The sequence below is a fragment of the Myxine glutinosa genome, chromosome 2, assembly GCF_964187855.1.
Source record: "Myxine glutinosa chromosome 2, kmMyxGlut1.1, whole genome shotgun sequence".
Taxonomy (NCBI): Eukaryota; Metazoa; Chordata; class Myxini; order Myxiniformes; family Myxinidae; genus Myxine; species Myxine glutinosa.
In genome coordinates, this window is record NC_136262.1 from 55,938,952 (window position 1) to 55,960,098 (window position 21,147).

The 21,147-nt window shown below is 44.0% G+C and overlaps 2 protein-coding genes across 4 annotated transcripts in view; one reads left to right on the top strand and one right to left on the bottom strand.

The window, feature by feature from the left end:
* The window catches only part of LOC137421782 (protein argonaute-1), an 88,673-nt gene that overhangs the window by 62,782 nt on the left and 4,744 nt on the right, over window positions 1-21,147 (bottom strand). For all 3 annotated transcript variants that reach the window (XM_068108177.2, XM_068108176.2, XM_068108178.2), the window contains exons 3-11: window positions 19,757-19,877; window positions 15,461-15,642; window positions 15,236-15,372; window positions 13,269-13,403; window positions 12,701-12,788; window positions 12,450-12,597; window positions 12,048-12,167; window positions 1,233-1,355; window positions 935-1,068 (exon numbers count right to left, since the gene is read on the bottom strand). In XM_068108177.2, coding sequence (XP_067964278.1) covers window positions 935-1,068; window positions 1,233-1,355; window positions 12,048-12,167; window positions 12,450-12,597; window positions 12,701-12,788; window positions 13,269-13,403; window positions 15,236-15,372; window positions 15,461-15,642; window positions 19,757-19,877 — 1,188 coding nt within the window. The remainder of the gene's footprint in view (window positions 1-934; window positions 1,069-1,232; window positions 1,356-12,047; window positions 12,168-12,449; window positions 12,598-12,700; window positions 12,789-13,268; window positions 13,404-15,235; window positions 15,373-15,460; window positions 15,643-19,756; window positions 19,878-21,147) is intronic.
* The window catches only part of LOC144891042 (uncharacterized), a 114,798-nt gene that overhangs the window by 18,397 nt on the left and 75,254 nt on the right, over window positions 1-21,147 (top strand). The gene's annotated exons all lie outside the window — the stretch shown is intronic.

The window sequence follows — 21,147 nt, forward strand, 5'->3', positions numbered from 1 at the left end:
GGACTCAAATGCAATACCCTCTCCTCAGGCGAGGGTAAAAACAAACAAACCACTTTGTTAAACAAAACAATATTTAAATAAAATGAAAGATCTGACATTACAAAGCAGCAATTTGTTCAACTTGCCTATTGCTGCATGGCAACCTTCCAATGGCCAAAGTTTGGTTCAAAGAGGTCCAAAATATATTCTGGAAGGCTTTGAGTGAGACTATCAGTTCTAATTTCCCTAGCTTAGAGTTCTTTTTATGTTAGAGAGTGCCTTAAAAACACCTTTTTTCACCATAAGTGAGACAAGGGGTGGTGGTGGGGGGTGGTTGTCTTTGTTGTTTACCTCCTCTGGGGGTCAGAATAAATGAAGTTCTTTTGTATACAAAGCTGAGGCTTGGGGAAGAACAAGAACACAGTATGGACCAGAAAATAACAGAACAGTGAAAACGAGGAAACATGAATAGCTGGGTAAAGGGACATCACAGAAATAAGGGATGTGGGAAAGAATTGATGTTTTCCTTCAGACATTCGATCAATGGAAGGAGAAATAGAAATAGGGGGTAAAAATATCCATACAAGCTCAAACACGGGAAGAAGACGAAGGGAAAACAGGGAATGAAGCAGAAATGGAAAAATGAAGAAAAAAGAAAAAAAAAGAGCGTCAGTGAGAGGGGGGCAGAGAAGCAGTGGGTGTGGTGGAGAAGCAGAGAAGGGGGTTGTGAAGTGGAGGGACACAAAATTGGGGAAAGCAGAGAAGGATGTTGGGAGACCCAGAGCAGGTGTGGGGGGGACCCAGAGCTGGTGTGGGGGGACCCAGAGCTGGTGTGTGTGGGGGGGAGGGCAGGGGGGTCCATATATGAAGAAGATGATGTGGAAGAGGGTAATGACGTGAAAGGGTTCACAACCACAATCCTTCACTGTTTAACTTAAAACAGCAATAACATTACTTGAGAATATCTTCTTGGCACTGGCGCTGTGGAGCAAAACATGCGACAGCCCAGACACGAATCTCTGTGCCACAGTAAAACTGCTTGCCGCGCATGTCCCACACACCCTGTGAGGGTGTGGCAACAGCTCGACTCTGCAGAGCACAACACCAATTTCATTTTCTTGAATGAACGACTTAACGATTTCCACAATTCTTCAAATAAACGTTCTTATCAACAATTGGTCAACTCAATACATCTCAAATCAAAACAGAGCACGTAGTGAATCAAGTCAGCAGAAAGGTGCTGTGTGACTCACCCTTCCACCATACTGTATCATGGGTGCGGGCAGTACCCTACCAATCACCTCAGTCATCTCATCCCGTACATGGATTGAAAACTCTTGTACATATGGGTCTATATTGAATGTTGCATTCTTCATCTAAAGATGCAGTCAAGACCAAACAGGAGAAGAAGATTCAAAATGACGGAAGATCAGTCAAACAAGCAAGACAATCAACACCAAAAATAAATAAATCAGCTGAGATATGAGGTACAACCAAACACAGACAATAATAAAACTATTATTGACCTCGTGGATAAAAAGGGAAATATTTTGACAAACCTCATTTTCATCCCATCTTCAACAACCGCCAATAAAATTTTACACAATCTTTGAGACCGAAGCAGACTAACTACTGGTAACCCCTTGTAATGCCAACCGAGATGTTGGGCGGGGAAGACAGCGGAGGAGGGGTGTTCATTAAGTGGACAGAGGTTATGTATTCACCCATGTCTGTTTGTCTGTGAGCAGGATATCTCAAATAGTGACGGATGGATTTAGACAAAATTTGGTGGACAGGTTGAGTGTGGGCCAAGGTTTCGCATATGGGAAACTAATAGTAATTAAAATTGCAAGCAGTGATGCCGGAGCCCAAGCCACCAGTTCTAGTGACCATGCCATTACATTGTGGTTACATTCTGGAAAACATGACGTTAAGTGAAACGACATTAAATGGAGCAATTTATCTCATAAAAATTAATGTAAATAGTGGGGTGGGGAGTTGGCTCCCTTCACCCCCAATTAAATGCGTCACATCTATCTATAATTCCAGTAATCTCTGTCTGTCTGTCTGTACGTCTGTACGTTTGTCTGTGACCGCTGTTTCTCGACAACCACGGGTCCGATATACTTTTAACTTGCCAGGTATATTGCTGGGGACCCGAGGATGTGCCTTTTCAAGGTTTCATATTAATCGGACAATTACTTACCGAGCTATGTCCAAAAAACGATTCAACCAATCAGAGAGCAGCGAACGATCGCGTGTGCCGAACGTGGCGGGCACACTCTGCCTCGGATGGCACATTTGAGAGCGTATTCATTTATTTCACGTTTGCAAACTATGTTGGCGTTAAACTATGTTTTACAACTAATAAAAACGAATTTGCGATTCATTCGCTTTCCTGCGCGTTTGTGCACGCGATGGCGATTTCTTTACCAAACTCCGGAAGCCGTTCGCTTTGGACCAAACCATTGCATGTAAATAGAGGGGGGGGATTGTCACCACTCGCAAGCCGTTCGCTTTGGACCAAACCATTTCATGTAAATAGAGGGGGGGGATATAATTTTAGATATAGATATAGTACGGGCAATGCCCTAGTTTAAGTAAATTCACACACTTTTCATCGTTTATATATTCTGTTTTGTACATTGTAAAACAGTACTTTAAATAAATTTAAAATAAACTACAAAAATCACCCATTGGTACAAGAAAGCAATATACTGGTGGATGGTGGAGAGTTGAGAGTGGGAGGGTGGCAAGTCACTGAGACCTGGAGGGTTGTCCCTGTTGCTGTGACATGAAGGCTTCTGCTAGCTGTTGAGATGACCATTTTCCTCCCTCCCCAAAAAAAAAACATCAAAGGTTGACTGCTTGCTGTTCTGCCTCTTTTCTTTATAAAATTTCATAGTAGCACTGAAGACTTTCCATGACATTTCTATAACCGATGACGTAATATCGAGTTATAGGTAAATAATCAGGATGTTCTATGAGGCCTTGGTATTAAATTAGTACAGATGTTACAACGAAACAACGTTAACTGTGACGATGTTAAGCGATGATACCCTGTATTTGCTTTGCTATTGGTAGTTGATCACATTTATATTTTGGCATTGATCGGTTAAGCGGTATCAGAAAGGAGTTTTAAAGGTTTCTCCAATCCAATATGGCTGCAAGATCACATAATCCACAATATAATATTTATAAACTATTTCCCATTGGGAAGCAATCACATATTTAAAAATTTGCATCGATTAGCGAAACAGTTTCAGAGATGATTCATTTTAAAGATTTTTGCTTTGATCCAATATGGCTGCCAGACCACGTGACCGATGATGTCTTTGTTAAACTTTTTTCCCCATGAGTAGTCGATCACAAATTGAAATTATGACATGGATTGATTGAGCGGTTTCAGAGAAAAAGAATTATAAAGTTTTTACTTCCAATATGGCTGCCAGACCATTTTTTCATGTTATTGTTATCAAAGTATAGTTGGCATGAATATGCAATCACCAATTCATTGGAATATATATATATATTTTATTTATATATATATATATATATATATATATATATATATATATATATATATATATATATATATATATATATATATATATATACAGACTTGGCATTTAATATGGAATATATTTTTTTTCTTGACTTGGGTTTACTTTCTTAACTCAGTATATCAATCTGGTGAGTTTCTTTTACACTTTGGTGATTTATTTGTTGAAAGAACCATGTCACTGATTGTCTGTCGCAGCAAGAAGTCAACAATAGGATTATATCACAGGTGGCGTGGCAAAATGTACGGACAGGTGCATTTGATGATTGGCTTCACAGTCGGGTATACAAGGGTTGTTGCGTTCTGTATTAGTGGAAAACAACTGCTGCACGTCTCCAAAAGTTATTGCCGCTTCCTCTGGAGATGGTCCGTCAACTCGACAATGCTGTTTGTCATGGAGTGGTGGCTTTACGAAATTACGGCATGAAACAGCATGCTATTGCTCGGCAGTATGGCATCACTCAAGGTCAGGTGTCAAAGATCCCGAAACGAAATGCTCAGAGGGGTGTCCCTACTCCAATACCGAGGCCAGGACGTCCCCACAGAACCACAAGAAGGGATGATCGCCAGCTGCACCGGTTAGTCCGCAATGGCCGTACCAAGTCAGCTAATCGGCTTAGGGCTCAGTGGCAGCAACTGACAAATGTGCCTGTATCCAGAAGGCTAGTCAACCAACGACTGGTTCAAGCAGGCTATCGTGCCAGGCGTCCCCTGAGAAAGCCACGCCTGACCAGACAACACCGCCAGCGCCGATTGCAGTGGGCCAGAGAGCACCGTCAATGGCAGCCAGGACACTGGAATCACGTGATCTTCAGTGACAAGTCAAGATTTCTGGTCTATCGTAAAGATGGCCGTGTCCGAGTGCGCAGACAAGTGCATGAAGCCGACAACAAAGATAGTATAGTGCCAAGAGTCCAAGCTGGAGGTGGTGGGGTGACCATTTGGGCTGCTTTTCATGCAGGGGGCAAAACTGACCTGGTTGTTCTGAATGGAAACCTGAACCAGTTCAAGTACAGGGCCATTCTGGAAGAAACATTGCTTCCATTTGCTCATGCAGCCTTTCGAGGAAACTTTGTCTTCCAAGATGACAATGCACGGCCTCATCGTGCTCGCATGATCCAACACTTTCTTGCTGACCGTGGTGTAGAGCATATGGAGTGGCCTGCCATGTCCCCGGATATGAATCCGATAGAGAACTTGTGGGCAGAATTAACGCGTCAAATCGACCACTTGGACCAGCAGCCGACCTCTGTGCGTGAATTGCAGCAGGCTATTGTCACTGCATGGCAAGCGATTCCTGTCCAAACCTTGGCAAACCTCGTGAACAGCATGCCTCAACGTGTACGTGCTCTCCTGAATGCTCGTGGGGGTTACACGAAGTACTGAACTGTAATTTTACTGTCCGTAATCCCAGTTGTAATTTAACTTTTGTTTTTGTTAAAAAAAAATTGGGCTAATGTGCAAAATAAAGAGATACTTCTGGAAAATGTACAGAAGTTTAACACAGTACTGTCCATGAATTGAGTTCGATATCAGTTTACATCACTTTCAAGGATCAATTTATTTGTTTCGAAATGTCAAATGTGGTTATTGTTTCTTTTAAAGGTCACATTAACAAAATTTGGAATAATTTCAACATAATTCCAATGAACTTTTGGTTCTAAGACATCTTGAAAAGTAATTTCACCCACACAAAAAAAATATTCCATATTAAATGCCAAGTCTGTATATATATATATGACCCTGGACTGTGGCTCGTACAGAGCGATAAAGTTATTAGAGCATGGAATGAAGGTATTGGAAAGGGTGTTGGAGAAGAGGATAAGAAAAAGTGAAGATCGACGAAATGCAGTTTGGATTTATGCCAGGAAGCGGCACGACAGACGCGCTTTTTAATGTAAGGCAGTTGCAGAAGTACATGGAGAAGAGGAAGATGTTGTTTTGGGGGTTTGTTGATCTGGAGAAAGCATTCAATAGGGTTCCATGCTAAGTAGTGACATGGGCATTGAGGAAGTTAGGAGTGGAGGAATGGTTGATCAGAGTAGTGGTGGCAATGCACAAGGGAGCGCGCGAGCTGTAAGGACGAAGGACCGGAACAGTGGTGAGTTTGAGGTGAAGGTGGGAGTGCATCAGGGGTCGACACCAAGTCCACTACTATTTGTAGCTGTGATGGAGGTGCTGGCTCGGAACGTAAAGGAGGGTTTACCGTGGGAGTTGTTGTATGCAGATGATCTGGTGTTGATTGGGGAGAGTATGGATGGACAAAAGGAGAAGATGAACAAGTGCAAGGAATGTATGGAGGCAAAAGGTCTTAAGGTGAATATCGGAAAGACGAAGGTGATGGTAAGTGGTAAATCATGTGGTAAGGTGGAAAGAACTAGGAAGTGGCCGTGTGCTGTGTGCAGGAAGGGTGTCGGAGTGAACTCCATTCAATATACAATGTGCGCTGAGTGGGTTCATCAAAAATGTAGTGGTCTGAGAGGGTCATTAACCAATTTGGCAGCTACATTCAAGTGTAAGGTGTGCATAGAGGGAGCTGCAGATGGAGGAAATGTTGAGTTGGATCTTGGAGACAGCTGGAAGGTGTGAAAACATTTTGCTACCAAGGAGACATGCTGAATGGAAAAGGTGGATCAGACTCGGCAATGGTTGCTGGAGTGAGATGTGCATGGAAGAAGTTTGGGGAACTGAGTGGCATGCTGACGAGGAGGGGAGTGTCGTTGAAGCTGAAGGGAAATGTGTATGCTGCATGTGTGAGAAGTGTTTTGATTTATGAGAGCGAGCCATGGGTAATTAACATTGAGCAGCAACGAAGGCTGGAAAGGGTGGAAATGCGAATGGCTCGGTGGATGTGCGGAGCATCGTTCAGAGAGAGGAAGACAAATGATGAATTGCAAAAGTTGATGGTAATAGGATGCTGTGAAGAGAAACAGGTTGAGATGGTTGGGTCATGTGTTGAGGAAGGATGAAAGTGACTGGGTGAGAAGAGTGATGGAAATGAATGCAGAAGGAAGTAGAGGATGGGGAAGACCACTAAAGACTTGGCTAAAGGTGGTGGAAGAAGAAATGCAGGCAAGGAGGTTAAGGGAAGATGTAGAAAATAGGGCAAAATGGAGAAGATAGTCATGAGGCCTGCAAGGCTAACCCACGCTCTAGCAGGGAAAATGGCCTTAAATGCCTGTTGTGTTGTTTTTTTATATACAGTCATCCCTCGCTATATCGCAGTTCACTTTTCGCGGCTTCGGTACATCGCGGGTTTTTCTCGCTAGTATATGTAAAATTATATCGCGGATTTTTCGCTATATAGCGGGATTTTGAGGTATAAATGTATTTTTATATACTATTATTTTAAATATTTTTGTGGTAAAATAAGCATTTTCTAGCCTAAAAAATAAAAAAACGTAAAAAAATAAGAAAAATACAGTAATTAAAACATAATACAAGAAATAAAATACTGTACATAGTGTACAGTAGAAGAGTAGACAAAGAGACAAAGTCGTGCGTATGGAAAACGCAGATGCGGCAGCTTCCACTTGCGCGAGTTACCCACGTAATGGGTAACTGTAATGCTCTTTCTGGCTGTGCAGTACATTCATCATCGTCATCACCTTCATCGTCATCAGTACTGCACAGCTAATTCATCATCATCTTCATCACGCAAGTTGTAGTATTGAAGAGCCGGGGCTCTTGCTTGAGACGGACGAAATGACGGGCAAGACACAAACTCGTCCGAGAAGATATTTATTCTCAAAACCAACTCGGGAACACTGAAAAGCCCGTTTATCGGGCTGAATTATAAAGCACAACCAGACACCGAAAGCCACGCCTCTCAAGCGTGGCGTGCTTGGTGGTCACGTGATCAACAGGTGTAGCTGATTATACCCGCACGCGCGGCACGCTTTGGCGGTCACGTGACCAGCCACTCTGGCGCCGGGGATCCCCGCCGGTGACGTCACCGGCTGGAGCAAGGAGATTCTAATGCTGGTCTTGCTTGGGGAACCCATGGGTCGCTACAGTATCTTCAATGGTGAGTACCCATTAGAATTTTATATGTTGTTAAAATTACGTATGTTTAAGAGTGTAAAAAGTGTTTAAGAGTATAGGAAGTGTTTATAAGAGTATGGGAAAGGTTAATAAGTGTGGGAAAGGTTAATAAGAGTGTGGGGAGGGTCATAAAGCTTTAAAATATATATAAATAATAAAATAAAAATATGGTCGCTACTTCGCGGATTTTCGTCTATCGCGGGGGGTTCTGGAACGTAACCCCCGCGATAAACGAGGGATCACTGTATATGTATATACACATGTACAGTCTTCCATTCATGTGCCAAGTTTCAGAACAATCAGCCAGGTGACAAAGGAGTAGCAAAAATATTAAAAAGTTAACGGACGGACAACCGGACGGACTGGACATCACGACAAATTTGATAAGTTTATCTCTTCGAGAATTGAGATGACCTCACAAATGTTGTGGCATTTACGTCAAGACTGCACCATTCCATGTGAATACGTATCATATGTATGTCACAGCACTCGCTCACTCGCCGAAAGTACAACAACAACAATAACAACAACAACAACAACAACAACAACATGCATTTTAAGGCCATTTTCCCTGCAAGAGCGGGGGTTAGCCTTGCGGTCCCCATGACAATCTTCTCCATTTTGCACTATTTTCTGCATCGCTCCTTGTTAACCCCCTTGCCCGCATTTCTTCTTCCACCATCGTTAGCCAAGTCTTTCTCGGTCTTCCCAGTCCTCTACTTCATTATACATTCATTTCCATCACTCTTCTCAACCAGTCACTTTCATCCTTCCTCAACACATGACCAAACCATCTCAACCTGTTCCTCTTCACAGCATCAATCACAGGCTCTATTCCCATCATCTTTCGCAATTCATCATTTGTCTTCTTCTCTCTCAACGATACTCCGCACATCCAACGAACCATTCGCATTTCCACCCTTTCCAGCCTTCGTTGCTGCTCTACATTCATTACCCATGTCTCGCTCCCATAAATCATAACACTTCTCACACATGCAGCATACACCTTTCCCTTCAGCTTCAACGACACTCCCCTCATCATCAGCATGCCACTCAGTTCCCGAAACTTCTTCCATGCACATCTCACTCCAGCAACCGTTGCCGAGTCTGATCCACCTTCTCCATTCAGCATGTCTCCGAGGTAGCAAAATGTTTTCACACCTTCCAGCTTCACGCTGTCTCCAAGATCCAACTCAACATTTCCGCCATCTGCGTCTCAACATCCCAACAGCTCCCTCTGTGCACACCTTACATTTGAATGTAGCTGCCACACTGGTTAATGACCCTCTCAGACCACTACATTTTTGATGAACCCACTCAGCGCACATTGTACATTGAATGGAGTTCACTCCGACGCCCTTCCTGCACACAGCACATGGCCACTTCCCAGTTCTTTCCACCTCACCAAATGCTTTACCACTTGCCATCACCTTCGTCTTTCCGATATTCACCTTCACACCTTTTGTCTCCATACATTCCTTCCACTTGTTCATCTTTTCCTTCAGTCCATCCATACTTTCCGCAATGAACACCAGATCATCTGCATGCAACAACTCCCACGGTAAACCCTCCTTTACGTTCTGAGCCAGCACCTCCATCACAGCTACAAATAGTAGTGGACTTAGTACCGACCCCTGATGCACTCCCACCTTCACCTCAAACTCACCACTGTTCCCGTCCTTCGTCCTGACAGCTGTGCGCGCTCTTTTGTACAGTGTCATCACTACTCTGATCAACCATTCCTCCACACCTAACTTCCTCAATGCCCATGTCAATACTTCGCGTGGAACCCGATCGAATACTTTCTCCAGATCAACAAACCCAAGAAACAACTTCTTCCTCTTCTCCATGTACTTCTCCTGCAACTGCCTCACAATAAAGAGCGCGTCTGTCGTTCCTCTTCCTGGCATAAATCCAAACTGCATTTTCGTCGATCTTCACCTTCTTCCTTATCCTCCTCTCCAACACCCTTTCCAATACCTTCATTCTATGCTCCAATAACTTTATCGCTCGGTACGAGCCACACTCCAGAGGGTCACCTTTCCCGTTGTATAGAGGGACGAGGGTACTCAGTTCCCAAGCCACTGGAATGCGGCCTTCTTTCACCACCAGATTACAGATCTCTGTCATTCTCTTCACACCCCAACTTCCTGCTGCCTTAAACATATCTCCCACAACTCGCGTCAGCCCTCCTGCTTTTCTACTCTTCATTGCTTTTATCGCTTCATTTGTTGTTGCTTCATTTGCTTCATTTGCTTCATTGCTTCATTGTTGTTGTACTCTACCATCCTATCCCTGGTGTTGGGCTAGCGGCTAGGGTGCCGGCTTAGGATTCCTAGGATCCTGGGTTCGAATCTCGGTCGATCGCCGAATTAATGCCAGGGGGGTTGACTCAGCCTGTCATCCTTCCGAGGTCGGCTAATTGAGTACCAGTTCACTGGTAATTCCCTGTTTGTCGTTGAAGGCGGCAAAAAGGGTTGGCGTCAGGAAGGGCATCCGGCCGTAAAACATTGCTTCAAAAAGGGGACCAAAAAACAACAACTACCACGGTCCCCGAAAAGGCCAACCCCCGCTTTGCGGGGAAAAATGGCCTCTAAACGGTGGTTTTTTATTGCTTTTATCGCTTCCTCAACTTCCTTCCCAGTTATCTTCTCTGCCGGTCCTAAAACTGGGTTACTCTCTATGTTGCCATCCCATTCATTCTCTGTATTCAACAGCATTTCCATATATCTTTTCCATCTTCCTTTAATTCCATCTGGGTCCACAACGATTTGTCCCACTTCATCCTTCAAGCAACTCACCCCCATCACATCACACCTCTCTTTCGCTATCTGCTTTGCAATCCTGAATACCGCTCTCTGACCCTCTTCCGAATCCAAGCGTTCTCCGAACATTTTCCTGCATGCCTCCTGCACCTTTGCTACCTCTTTCTTTGCAGCCTTCTTGGCTGCCTTATAACTTTCATGCTCTGCTTTTTCTGCTCCCGTACCCTTCGCCTTCTGCCACTCCTTGAACTTCTTCCTCTTCTCATCAATCCTCTTTCCAACTTCCTCATCCCACCACCATATTTCCGAGTGCCTCGGTGGTCCTTTTGTCCATCCACATACGTCACCAACGGCTCCCAACAGACTATCTTTCATTGACATCCAACCACGTTCAAGCTCAACCACATCATCCTCTACCCGACTCAGCCTCTCTTTTAATGAATCCCTTACTGTTACCTCTTTCAACCTCCACACCTTCATTCTTGGTTGGTACTTCACCCGCCGAACTCTCCTCGCACCTTTCACCCTTATGTCGCAGACAACCAAGTGGTGCTGTGAAACAGCCTCCTCCCCCGGGATCACCTTTGTGTCCCGGAGGTGCCACCTATCTCACCTACGCACCATCAGGTAGTCAACGGTTGTCGTCGACCCACCTGACGTGTATGTAGCAAGCTTATTATCCTCTTTCTGGAACTGAGTGTTACAAATCAACAAATCAGCTCCATCAGCAAACTCCAAAATCCTTTCACCTTCTCCATTTCTCACACCATATCCGTAACCCCCATGAACTCCCTCAAAACCGTCCATACTCCTTCCCACATGTCCATTTAGGTCTCCTCCTACCACAACAACTTCCTCATCTTTCACGTTTTCCATCAGCTTGTCTATCACACACCAGAACCTGTCCTTCTCTTCATCGCTCCGACCAACCTGTGGAGCATATCCCGAGATGACGTTCACCAAGAGCTTTCCAATCATCATTTTCACCATCATCAACCTATCACTCACTCTAGTCACACTCACCACACTGTCTACAAACTCCTCAGAAAATAGGACACCAACACCATTCACGCCCTCCGGGCACCCTTGCCACACAAACTTGTATTTCTGTCCCTGCCTACCCTTCACCATTCTCACACCACTTCCCTTCCATCTCGTCTCTTGCACACAACATATGTCCACTCTTCCTCTGACCAATACTTCCACCACTTCTCCTGATCTCCCTGTCATTGTCCCTACATTCCATGTCCCAAACCTCAGAAACCGATCTCCACTCCGGGCTGTACCCTGCCCATATGTTGTTGTAATTGTCATGGTTCTCTTTTTGAGGCAATGTTTTTATGGCCGGATGCCCTTCCTGATGCCAACCCTCTTAGTCGCCTCTTACGACATGCAGGGATACGGTGTACCTATTCTAACCAGGGTACACACCGGTACACTCGCCGAAAGTAGCCATATTTAATCTCTTTATATTAATTTGATTAAAATTGGCAAGCTTTTTTTGTGACGTTGTCCTTTCTCGTGTGAAAACAATTTTGCACAGCAAATTTTATGGCAAATGCACATGCACAATCTAAGCTCCCTGGAAATATGCTGTCGTACAGGGGTTATCAGTCATTTCAGTATTACAGATGTGATATCATTTAGTTGCACAGATTCTGGAACAGAACAATGGCAGACATTCTCGACATCCCTACCAGTTTGCTTATCTCGTCCTGACGGTCTGGAGCTGAGCGCGCAGTAGCTTTGATCATTGTGGATGTCTGGTTGTCCGTGAGCTTCTTGATGCACCTTTGCCCTGCCACAATGTTGCAAACCTGCAAACGTTTTGAAAATCACAATATTTCTCCAAACCCTCAATCTTCTCATTGCTTTATACCATTCTATAAAATGTCCTCCTTTCTCCTGGATCTCATTGCCAACACCTCCCGCCATCCCCTTTACAGGAGTGAGGTTAATGGAAGAGCAAGGCCGAGAACTGACAGTGTGACAAACATTATCGGAATAAACGAACTGGAATATCAATCTGCAATTTCCAATAACACACATCTCTCCAAGTCAGCAGAGTACAATTTGACCTATGCTGCATGATGTTTTACCTCCAGGGGTAGGTAAGTGTGCTTCTGTTCTTGGCCGACCTGCAAGCAAGGTAGATGAGGGTACTTCAACACCAACTTGTGTTTTTCACGAAAGTAGTGTGCCACGGTGCACTCCACTGTTTGCCCGGTGTCCAACTGCAAGGGGAAGCTTCACACACCGGGCAAAGTGACGAGATTAGCTGAGTGGCTGGTGGTAATGCTTGTGGTATTCACATTAGTATCTGTGCAGTCAAAAGTGCACTGGTACTTACATCTGATGGCTGGAAGGTCGCCGAGTGACATTGCACACCTTGTATTTACGCTTCATCTGGCCACAATGCGTGATTTCCACCTTCAACCCTGTCCGTGTGTTATGCAATATTTCCAGTCAGGACAACTGTAGTGACATCGTTTAGTTGCCATTAGATTTGCTAAAATCAATGGATGGCTTAGCCAGTTATTCTTAAAACTAAGTAGTATGCTCCCAAGCACATACCAATCCTTTGTGCTTGCAATGTAATCAGATTACATTACTAATCCATTAATCTACGACTGTTTAATCCCAACACAAAATCCTTCCCTCGGATGTTATATTATCACAGTGGACATGGTAGAGCTCGTGCAAATTACCACCTCTCCCTAAGCAAGGCACAATTAAACTAACAACAAAGGGCCATTGTGTTCCATCATCGCTGCAATGCATCTTCACCCCAGTAATCAAGTGCAATACATAAAATAAACGAACAACTCATCATACAAGTATTATTTAAAAAAAAACTAATAACCATTTGTGGAATGTGATGAGGACAATCAGGCACAAGAAGAGTGCAAAATATTTACCTTTGATCTCCTTGGTAAATTTTACTCTCTGAGAGTCAGTCAGCTGCTTGGGTTGCTCGTCGATGTTACGAATGTCCAGTACCTCACACATGAACTCTATCACCGGCTGAGCCTTGTAAAAGGCTGTCGCGGACACTGTAGGCATTCAGGGAAATAATTTGGGGAGTGAGGAACAGAGGGAGAGATCAGGATGGGGAGGAGCAGGAGGGAGGGGAGTAGCAGGAGGGCAGGTTAACAATTGGGGGGGGGGGGAGGATTAGGGGTAGAAGCAGGAGGAGATAGCAAGAGGGGGAGGTAGACAAAGATGGAGAGAGGGGTAGCGAGGAACAGAGAGGAGGTAGCGAATAGGGAGGGGTAGCGAGGAATAGGGAGGGGTAGCGAGGATTAGGGAGGGGTAGCGAGGAATAGGGAGGGGTAGCGAGGAATAGGGAGGGGTAGCGAGGAACAGAGGGGGAAGTGAGGAACAGAGGGGGAAGCGAGGAAGAGAGAGGAGGAAGTGAGGAAGAGAGAGGGGAAGCGAGGAAGAGATAGGGGAAGCGAGGAAGAGATAGGTGGAAGCGAGGTAGAGAGGGGGGGAAGTGAGGAAGAGAGAGGGGGAAGCGAGGAAGAGAGAGGGGGAAGTGAGAAAGAGAGAGGGGGAAGAGAGGAAGAGAGAGGGGGAAAGCGAGGAAGAGAGAGGGGGAAAGCAAGGAAGAGAGGGAAAAGCGAGGAAGAGAGAGGGAAAAGCAAGGAAGAGAGAGGGAAAAGCAAGGAAGAGAGAGGGAAAAGCAAGGAAGAGAGAGGGAAAAGTGAGGAAGAGAGGGGGAAAGCGAGGAAGAGAGAGGGGAAAGTGAGGAAAAGAGAGAGGGGGAAGCGATGGAGAGAGGAGGAAGCGAGGGAGAGGGGGAAGCGATGGAGAGAGGAGGAAGCGAGGAAGAGAGAGGGTGTAGTGATGGAGAGAGGGGGCAGCAAGAGAGGGAAGGTAAGCAAGGGGAAGAAGGAAGTGGAGGTGGAAAAAGGTGGTGGCAGTGGAAGTGGAGTGGGAGAAAGAAGAGAAGGGAGATAGGTGGAGGGGAAAATGTGGAGAAATGGTGCAATGTCAAATAAATATAAAAATCTAGATCTCCAAAATGCTTCAGAAGGATGAATCAAACACACAAACACTCGAGATCATGTGCTTGCGTCAGAAAAAAAGAAAAGAAAAAAAAAAGATGGTCGGAAGTCGTCAGTAGCAACAATGAAATAATGTGCTTGAGGTTTAAGAAAAGTGAATGGCAAGGGTCCTGAAGTCAACATAACATTTATTCTAATCATAAAACATGGTTTGAAGCATTTCCTTTTATGGTGAGCAAAAATAAATTGTGTGATGCAAGGGTAAGTATTTCAACAACAGAGTGAGATGGGATCAATAGTCTAGTTCAGGGGAACTTTAGGATTATATAGACAGTTGAATGGACCTGCTACGACAATGTATTTGGGAGTTAATGAATTGAGATATCCAGGAATCTGGTGGCCAGGTGCGGTGATTTATTTTGGATCAGTTATGGAGACTGCCTTCAAACTGCTTCTTCTTCTTTCTTTAACAGCCACTATTATCCCACCTCATGGGGTCAGCCGGGGAAGGTTGGCCCGAGTCTTCACGAACCGGCTGGCCAGGCCTGACATTTGCCTAGTTAGGGAAGAATTTGGAATTTGGCCATGGTGCTGGCGACAGCTCGCGTACTCTTTGTGAAGGACACCATGGGATCTTGAACGTTCACCAACAAATGCTGGTAGACGGGACTCCCAGTTTAACATCCACCCAAGGGATGGCACACACAATGATGAATAACCATGCCTGTGAAACACCGAACTGACAGTTTATAGGTGGGTCGGGATTCAAACCCAAGCTAGACAGCTTAGATGCGAGTGTGTGTACCAATAGGCCATCCTGCCAGCCTTTCAAACTGCACAAATCGTAAAACAATCATCAATTGACGCCAACTTACCATCAACATTTAGCATCATTTTCCACATGCATGGTCGGACAGACTGATGGAAACCAAACCAGACCTCACGCCCACCACCCAGTGGATGGCTGTACCCCTCAGGAGACGAGAAGAAGGAACGTCCCACAGGTGTGTATCTAGTATGCATGACAGCAAGAGAAAGTAAAATTTGGATTAAAGAGTTATGGTCAGAAAATTCGAAGCTGACAAACATGTCAAACTCACCGCATTGAAGGGAGGTGACGTAGTACCACATCAACGGCCTGGACCGCATCACTGGGGACCTGAACGAGGCGAGCGGACAGCGAGTCGTGCAGAGCATGCCAGCTCACATAGGAAACCCATCGTGCGGAAACATGAAACACACGATCCTTCCCTTCTCCGGGCAAAGTAACCTCCAATTCCACCTGACCAGTATGCAGTGGATGCATCATTAAAAAAAAAAAAGTGGCTTCATAGAGAACTAAAACTTTGTGAAAATGTTGTGGTATATGATATGCAAACTCGGCACAAACGTGCACACAATAATATTTTCTTTATGACCAAAGATTGTGTCATGAAATTGTATTATTGCAGCGAGATAATTTGTAAATATATTGTTACGGCCACGGGTTTCGGGTCGACTAAGAGGGGAGTATCCTCGGACTCACCGGACCTGAGGCTACTGTGCACGAATAACTTCATGCCGCAGCAAGTTGCTAATCAACTGCCAGTGCCAATCAGTTACCCACATGCTTTAGTGTCTGCCTCACAATACCGTTTAACCGAATGTCACGTGGCCTTCTGGCCAGGGCACACGCCTTCGGATATGCACCAATCTTATATTAATTAAATCTTAACTAGGGTGGCCTAGCTTTCCTGCTTGATGCAAGCCGGACTGAAAGAGACAATTATTCGAGGAATGATAATTATCTCCCTAGCTAAACTAAGTGCGAACAGCACTGGATCAATGGGGGAAAAGACGGGCATGGACAGATTGGAAAGGAACGTCAACAAAGGATTTATTTATGATAATTATTTAAAAGGCACAGGCCGGATCATGCAAAATTGTGATAAGGAGGTACATCAACTTAATAGTTATAAGGAAGTACATAAAGCATAATTTCAATTTAATGTTTATTCAGGCTGCATGTGGTAGGTGTAGTGAACACAAAATTAGAAAAGCGAACGGCACAAAATTTGTGGGAGAATAATGAAGTGCAACAATCATACCCTCAAACAGAAAGGTAGGTGTGATCCACGGCTCACAGCTTACGTCTAATGGTGTTTTGAGCAAGTTGGCCAAATAATGGCTCACTGTGTGGTGGTAATGTTAGGAACAAGACGCTAATTACAGAAAATAAGCGGCTGTTCTATATACGAAGTTCTGGAATTGTTAAATGCATTTTGATAAAGAAGTAGAATTGGAAAATAAAGCTGGGAAGGTGGCAGCTTGGGAGGCAAGCTTCCGACTTGTAAGTGTATACATACAGTCACGTGAAAAAGTAAGTACACCCCATGTAAAGTTTTGACCTTTTCAACATACAGCTATTTGATCTTCATTTCAACAATATTGATAGATAAAGGTGATATAATATAACAAATATCATGAAACATTTACATCTTGTCGTCCATTGTATAATTTAAATAAACATAAATGCAAATTTCGCATGTGGAAAAACTAAGTACACCCCTACATTTATCACTACTTCAAATACCTAAAATTAGAATCGAGTGCACCAGCTCAGGTGCAAATGATTAGAACATCGTCAGAGAGGATCTTGGAGGAGCCTGTCTCGTCAGAGAGGATCTTGGAGGAGCCTGTCTTATTTAAACCTCAGACATTTAGTTTGGTTTGCTCTTTGTTGTTGAAGTGTGCGGCGTCACCATGCCGAGATCAAAAGAGCTCTCTGAGGCCTTCAGAAAGAAGGTTATAGATGCCTACGAGTCTGGGAAGGGATTTAAAAAGATCTCCAAACAATTTGAAATCAATCATTCGACTGTCTGGAAGATCATCTACAAGTGGAGAAGATTCCAAACAACTGCCAACTTGTTCAGGCCAGGCCGCCCCAGCAAGTTCACCCCGAGAGCAGACCTCAAGATGCTGAAAAGTCTCTAAGAACCCCAGAATGTCATCACGGGACCTACAGGTAGCTCTTGCCACTGTCGATGTCAAAGTGCACGAGTCTACCATTAGAAAGAGGCTGCACAAATTTGATCTACATGGGAAGTGTGCTAGGAGGAAACCTTTGCTGCCCAGAAAGAACATCAGGGCAAGACTAAAGTTTGCCAATGAACACCTAGGCAAAGACCAGCACTTCTGGAACAATGTGCTCTGGACAGATGAGTCAAAGGTAGAGCTTTTTGCCCACAGTACCAGAAGACATGTTTGGCGAAAACAAAAGACAGCATTTGACCACAAGAACCTGATACCAACTGTAAAGCATGGTGGTGGAAATATTATGGTTTGGGGCAGCTTTGCTGCATCAGGGCCTGGGCAGCTCACCATCATAAAATCCACTATGAATTCTTCATTGTATCAGAGGGTGCTTGAGAATAATGTGAGGCCATCTGTCGGAAAGTTGAAGTTCAACCGAAGGTGGACCTTCCATCATGACAATGACCCTAAACATAACAGTAAATCCATCAATAAATGGCTGAAAAGAAAGAAATGGAGGGTTCTGGAATGGCCAAGTCAAAGCCCGGATCTAAATCCCATCGAGATGTTGTGGGGAGATTTGAAACGAGCTGTGCATGCAAGAAACCCCTCAAGCATCGCACAGCTGAAAGAATTCTGCATGGAGGAGTGGGCAAAAGTTTCTCCCAATCGATGTCAGAGACTGGTATACAGTTATAAGAAACGCCTACTTGAGGTTGTTTCTGCCAAAGGGGGCAATACCACCGATTAGAGCCAAGGGTGTACTTACTTTTTCCACACGTGAAATTTGCATTTATGTTTATTTAAATTACTAGGGCATTGCCCGTATATCTATATCTAAAATTATATCCCCCCCCTCTATTTACATGAAATGGTTTGGTCCAAAGCGAACGGCTTGCGGGTACGGTGACAATCCCCCCCCTCTATTTACATGCAATGGTTTGGTCCAAAGCGAACGGCTTGCGAGTACGGTGACAATCCCCCCCCTCTATTTACATGAAATGGTTTGGTCCAAAGCGAACGGCTTCCGGAGTTTGGTAAAGAAATCGCCATCGCGTGCACAAACGCGCAGGAAAGCGAATGAAACGCAAATTCGTTTTTATTAGTTTTAAAACATAGTTTAACGCCAACATAGTTTGCAAACGTGAAATAAATGAATACGCTCTCAAATGTGCCATCCGAGGCAGAGTGTGTCCGCCACGTTCGGCACACGCGATAGTTCGCTGCTCTCTGATTGGTTGAATCGTTTTTTGGACATAGCTCGGTAAGTAATTGTCCGATTAATATGAAACCTTGAAAAGGCACATCCTCGGGTCCCCAGCAATATACCTGGCAAGTTAAAAGTATATCGGACCCGTGGTTGTCGAGAAACAGCGGTCACAGACAAACGTACAGACGTACAAACGTACAGAGATTACTGGAATTATAGATAGATACAATGGCCTCCAAAATGTAAATGTTTCATGATATTTGTTATATTATATCACCTTTATCTATCAATATTGTTGAAATGAAGATCAAATAGCTGTATGTTGTTGTTGAATTATGTTGAAAAAGTCAAAACTTTACATGCGGTGTACTTACTTTTTCACGTGACTGTATATATTATGTTGGTTTTGAAAATCTGTTTACACATTCAGTCTCTAGTGCATGTTATCGTCTCTTCTGAAACGGATGGACGATCTTAATAAAGTAAAAGTGAATAAACGCATATGGGTACCATGATGCAGTTTTGCCACCTGCTCGCTTTATCCGCTGCATAGTGTTGTTCGCAAAAAAACAAAGGGTCCATTCGCACTTGGGATATTTTCAACAATTTTTACAAAATAGTGAGGATTGAGTCTGTTCGAAACCGTTCCACTTACGTTCGTTTTGTTACTGGAATAAACTTATTTTCATTGCTGAAAGTTTTCTCCCTTTCTTTATTTGAAGTCTGGTGCAGGGTGATGCCGTAAGTAGAACAATGTGCTGCATGGATTCCCGACTTTTCTCGAGAAAGTGGAGGAGGTTGGGGGTGGGAATTGTATGACTAATGTAGCTATTTCACACAAAGTGAGAGGATTATTAGGTATTTTTAAATTTATCTAGTAATTTTAATATTCAGCCATTCCTTGTGGACGATTGGAAAGGAAAGAAAATGCTTTTCAGCCAGTTGTGGATAAGACATTGCTACCACCACAGTTATCACTGGGAAACTCACAAAGTTGCATTTACTGGCTGGTGGTGCATGCATTCTTTTCACTCGAGACAAAAACAATCGATTTCATGATCCGATTTATAAATTTTCAGTTTTGGGAATTTCACGTGTGTTGCATTTTAAGCATTGCGTGCAAGTTAAAGGCAAAACTTAAGGTGCGTAAGAAAGTCCAGATTTTAAAAATCACCTTCTCCCTGCCAATGGGCAGTGGGTTGGCTGTGTAGAGGTTTTTTCGACCATCATAAACTGGCTTTCTGTCACGAAACAGCTGTACACTGGCACGATTCACAAGATAATCAACAACCTCCCTGCAATGCACACACGTGAGTCAAGGTGGGGGAGGGGTTAGCAAGCGCTGGTATGTACAACCCAGGCTGAACTTCTAATTCGCTCATCGCTCCCTTAATCAGTTGAGAGATGAAGACACCAACCGACTCAGATGTGCAAGTACACGATAAAACTCAACACACCTGTGTTAAAAAAAAAAAAAAAAAAAAAAACCCACCGTTTAGAGGCCATTTTTCCCCGCAAAGCGGGGGTTGGCCTTTTCGGGGACCGTGGTAGTTGTTGTTTTTTGGTCCCCTTTTTTGAAGCAATGTTTTACGGCCGGATGCCCTTCCTGACGCCAGCCCTTTTTGCCGCCTTCAACGACAAACAGGGAATTACCAGTGAACTGGTACTCAAATTAGCCAACCTCGGAAGGATGACAGGCTGAGTCAACCCCCCTGGCATTAATTCGGCGATCGACCAAGATTCGAACCCAGGATCCTAGGATCCTAAGCCGGCACCCTAGCCACTAGCCCAACACCAGGGATTTACAGTGAACAAATACAATGTTCCCCCCCAACTCAACACACCTGTGTGATCGATCAAAATCAAGGCACATTATGGAGATGCAATATGGTGCATTCAGCAAGTACAATCATTACAGCACATACCTCTGAAAAGTGATCACCAACCCCAATTCTGACCTTCAAAGTAATTTTTCCAGTTCACCTGCTTGGGTGTTCCCTTAAGACTCCCAATGTTTAAATAGTCTTCCAAATCAAGCAAAAGTACAGTCCTGACCCCTAATGTCCTTATCCTATGTGTAATCTATCAACAAACTATCAGGTGAAGTGGTAGTTTCACGGTGAGGACAATGAACTGTGCATCTCAGAAGTAATGGGGTCAAAACTGGATAAAGGAAGAATATCAAGGATTTCGATTTTAAGCTTCTGGGAAACAAGCTTGTCTCAGTGTAATTATCATGCCACTAATGGAATGGAATTATCATGCCACTAATGGGCCGGACACCGGAACTCACTCTGAGGTTATTTCAGAGAAATAACCTAAAAATGTAAACATTAAACCTTTTAAGCATTTTCCTAAATATAGTTGTTGCAGATTTTACGTTTAATTCCTTGAAAGGCTTACCTACCTTATTATATATTTAGTTTTTACAGTGATAATTTTTTAGAAAAACAGACTGCGATACAGTTTCCCACATTCCGAGACCACATCGTCAGTTAGAAACACCTCAATAGATGTGAAACTAGAACAATGCGACTGTGTCACCAATATGCCTCCGCAAAGTCC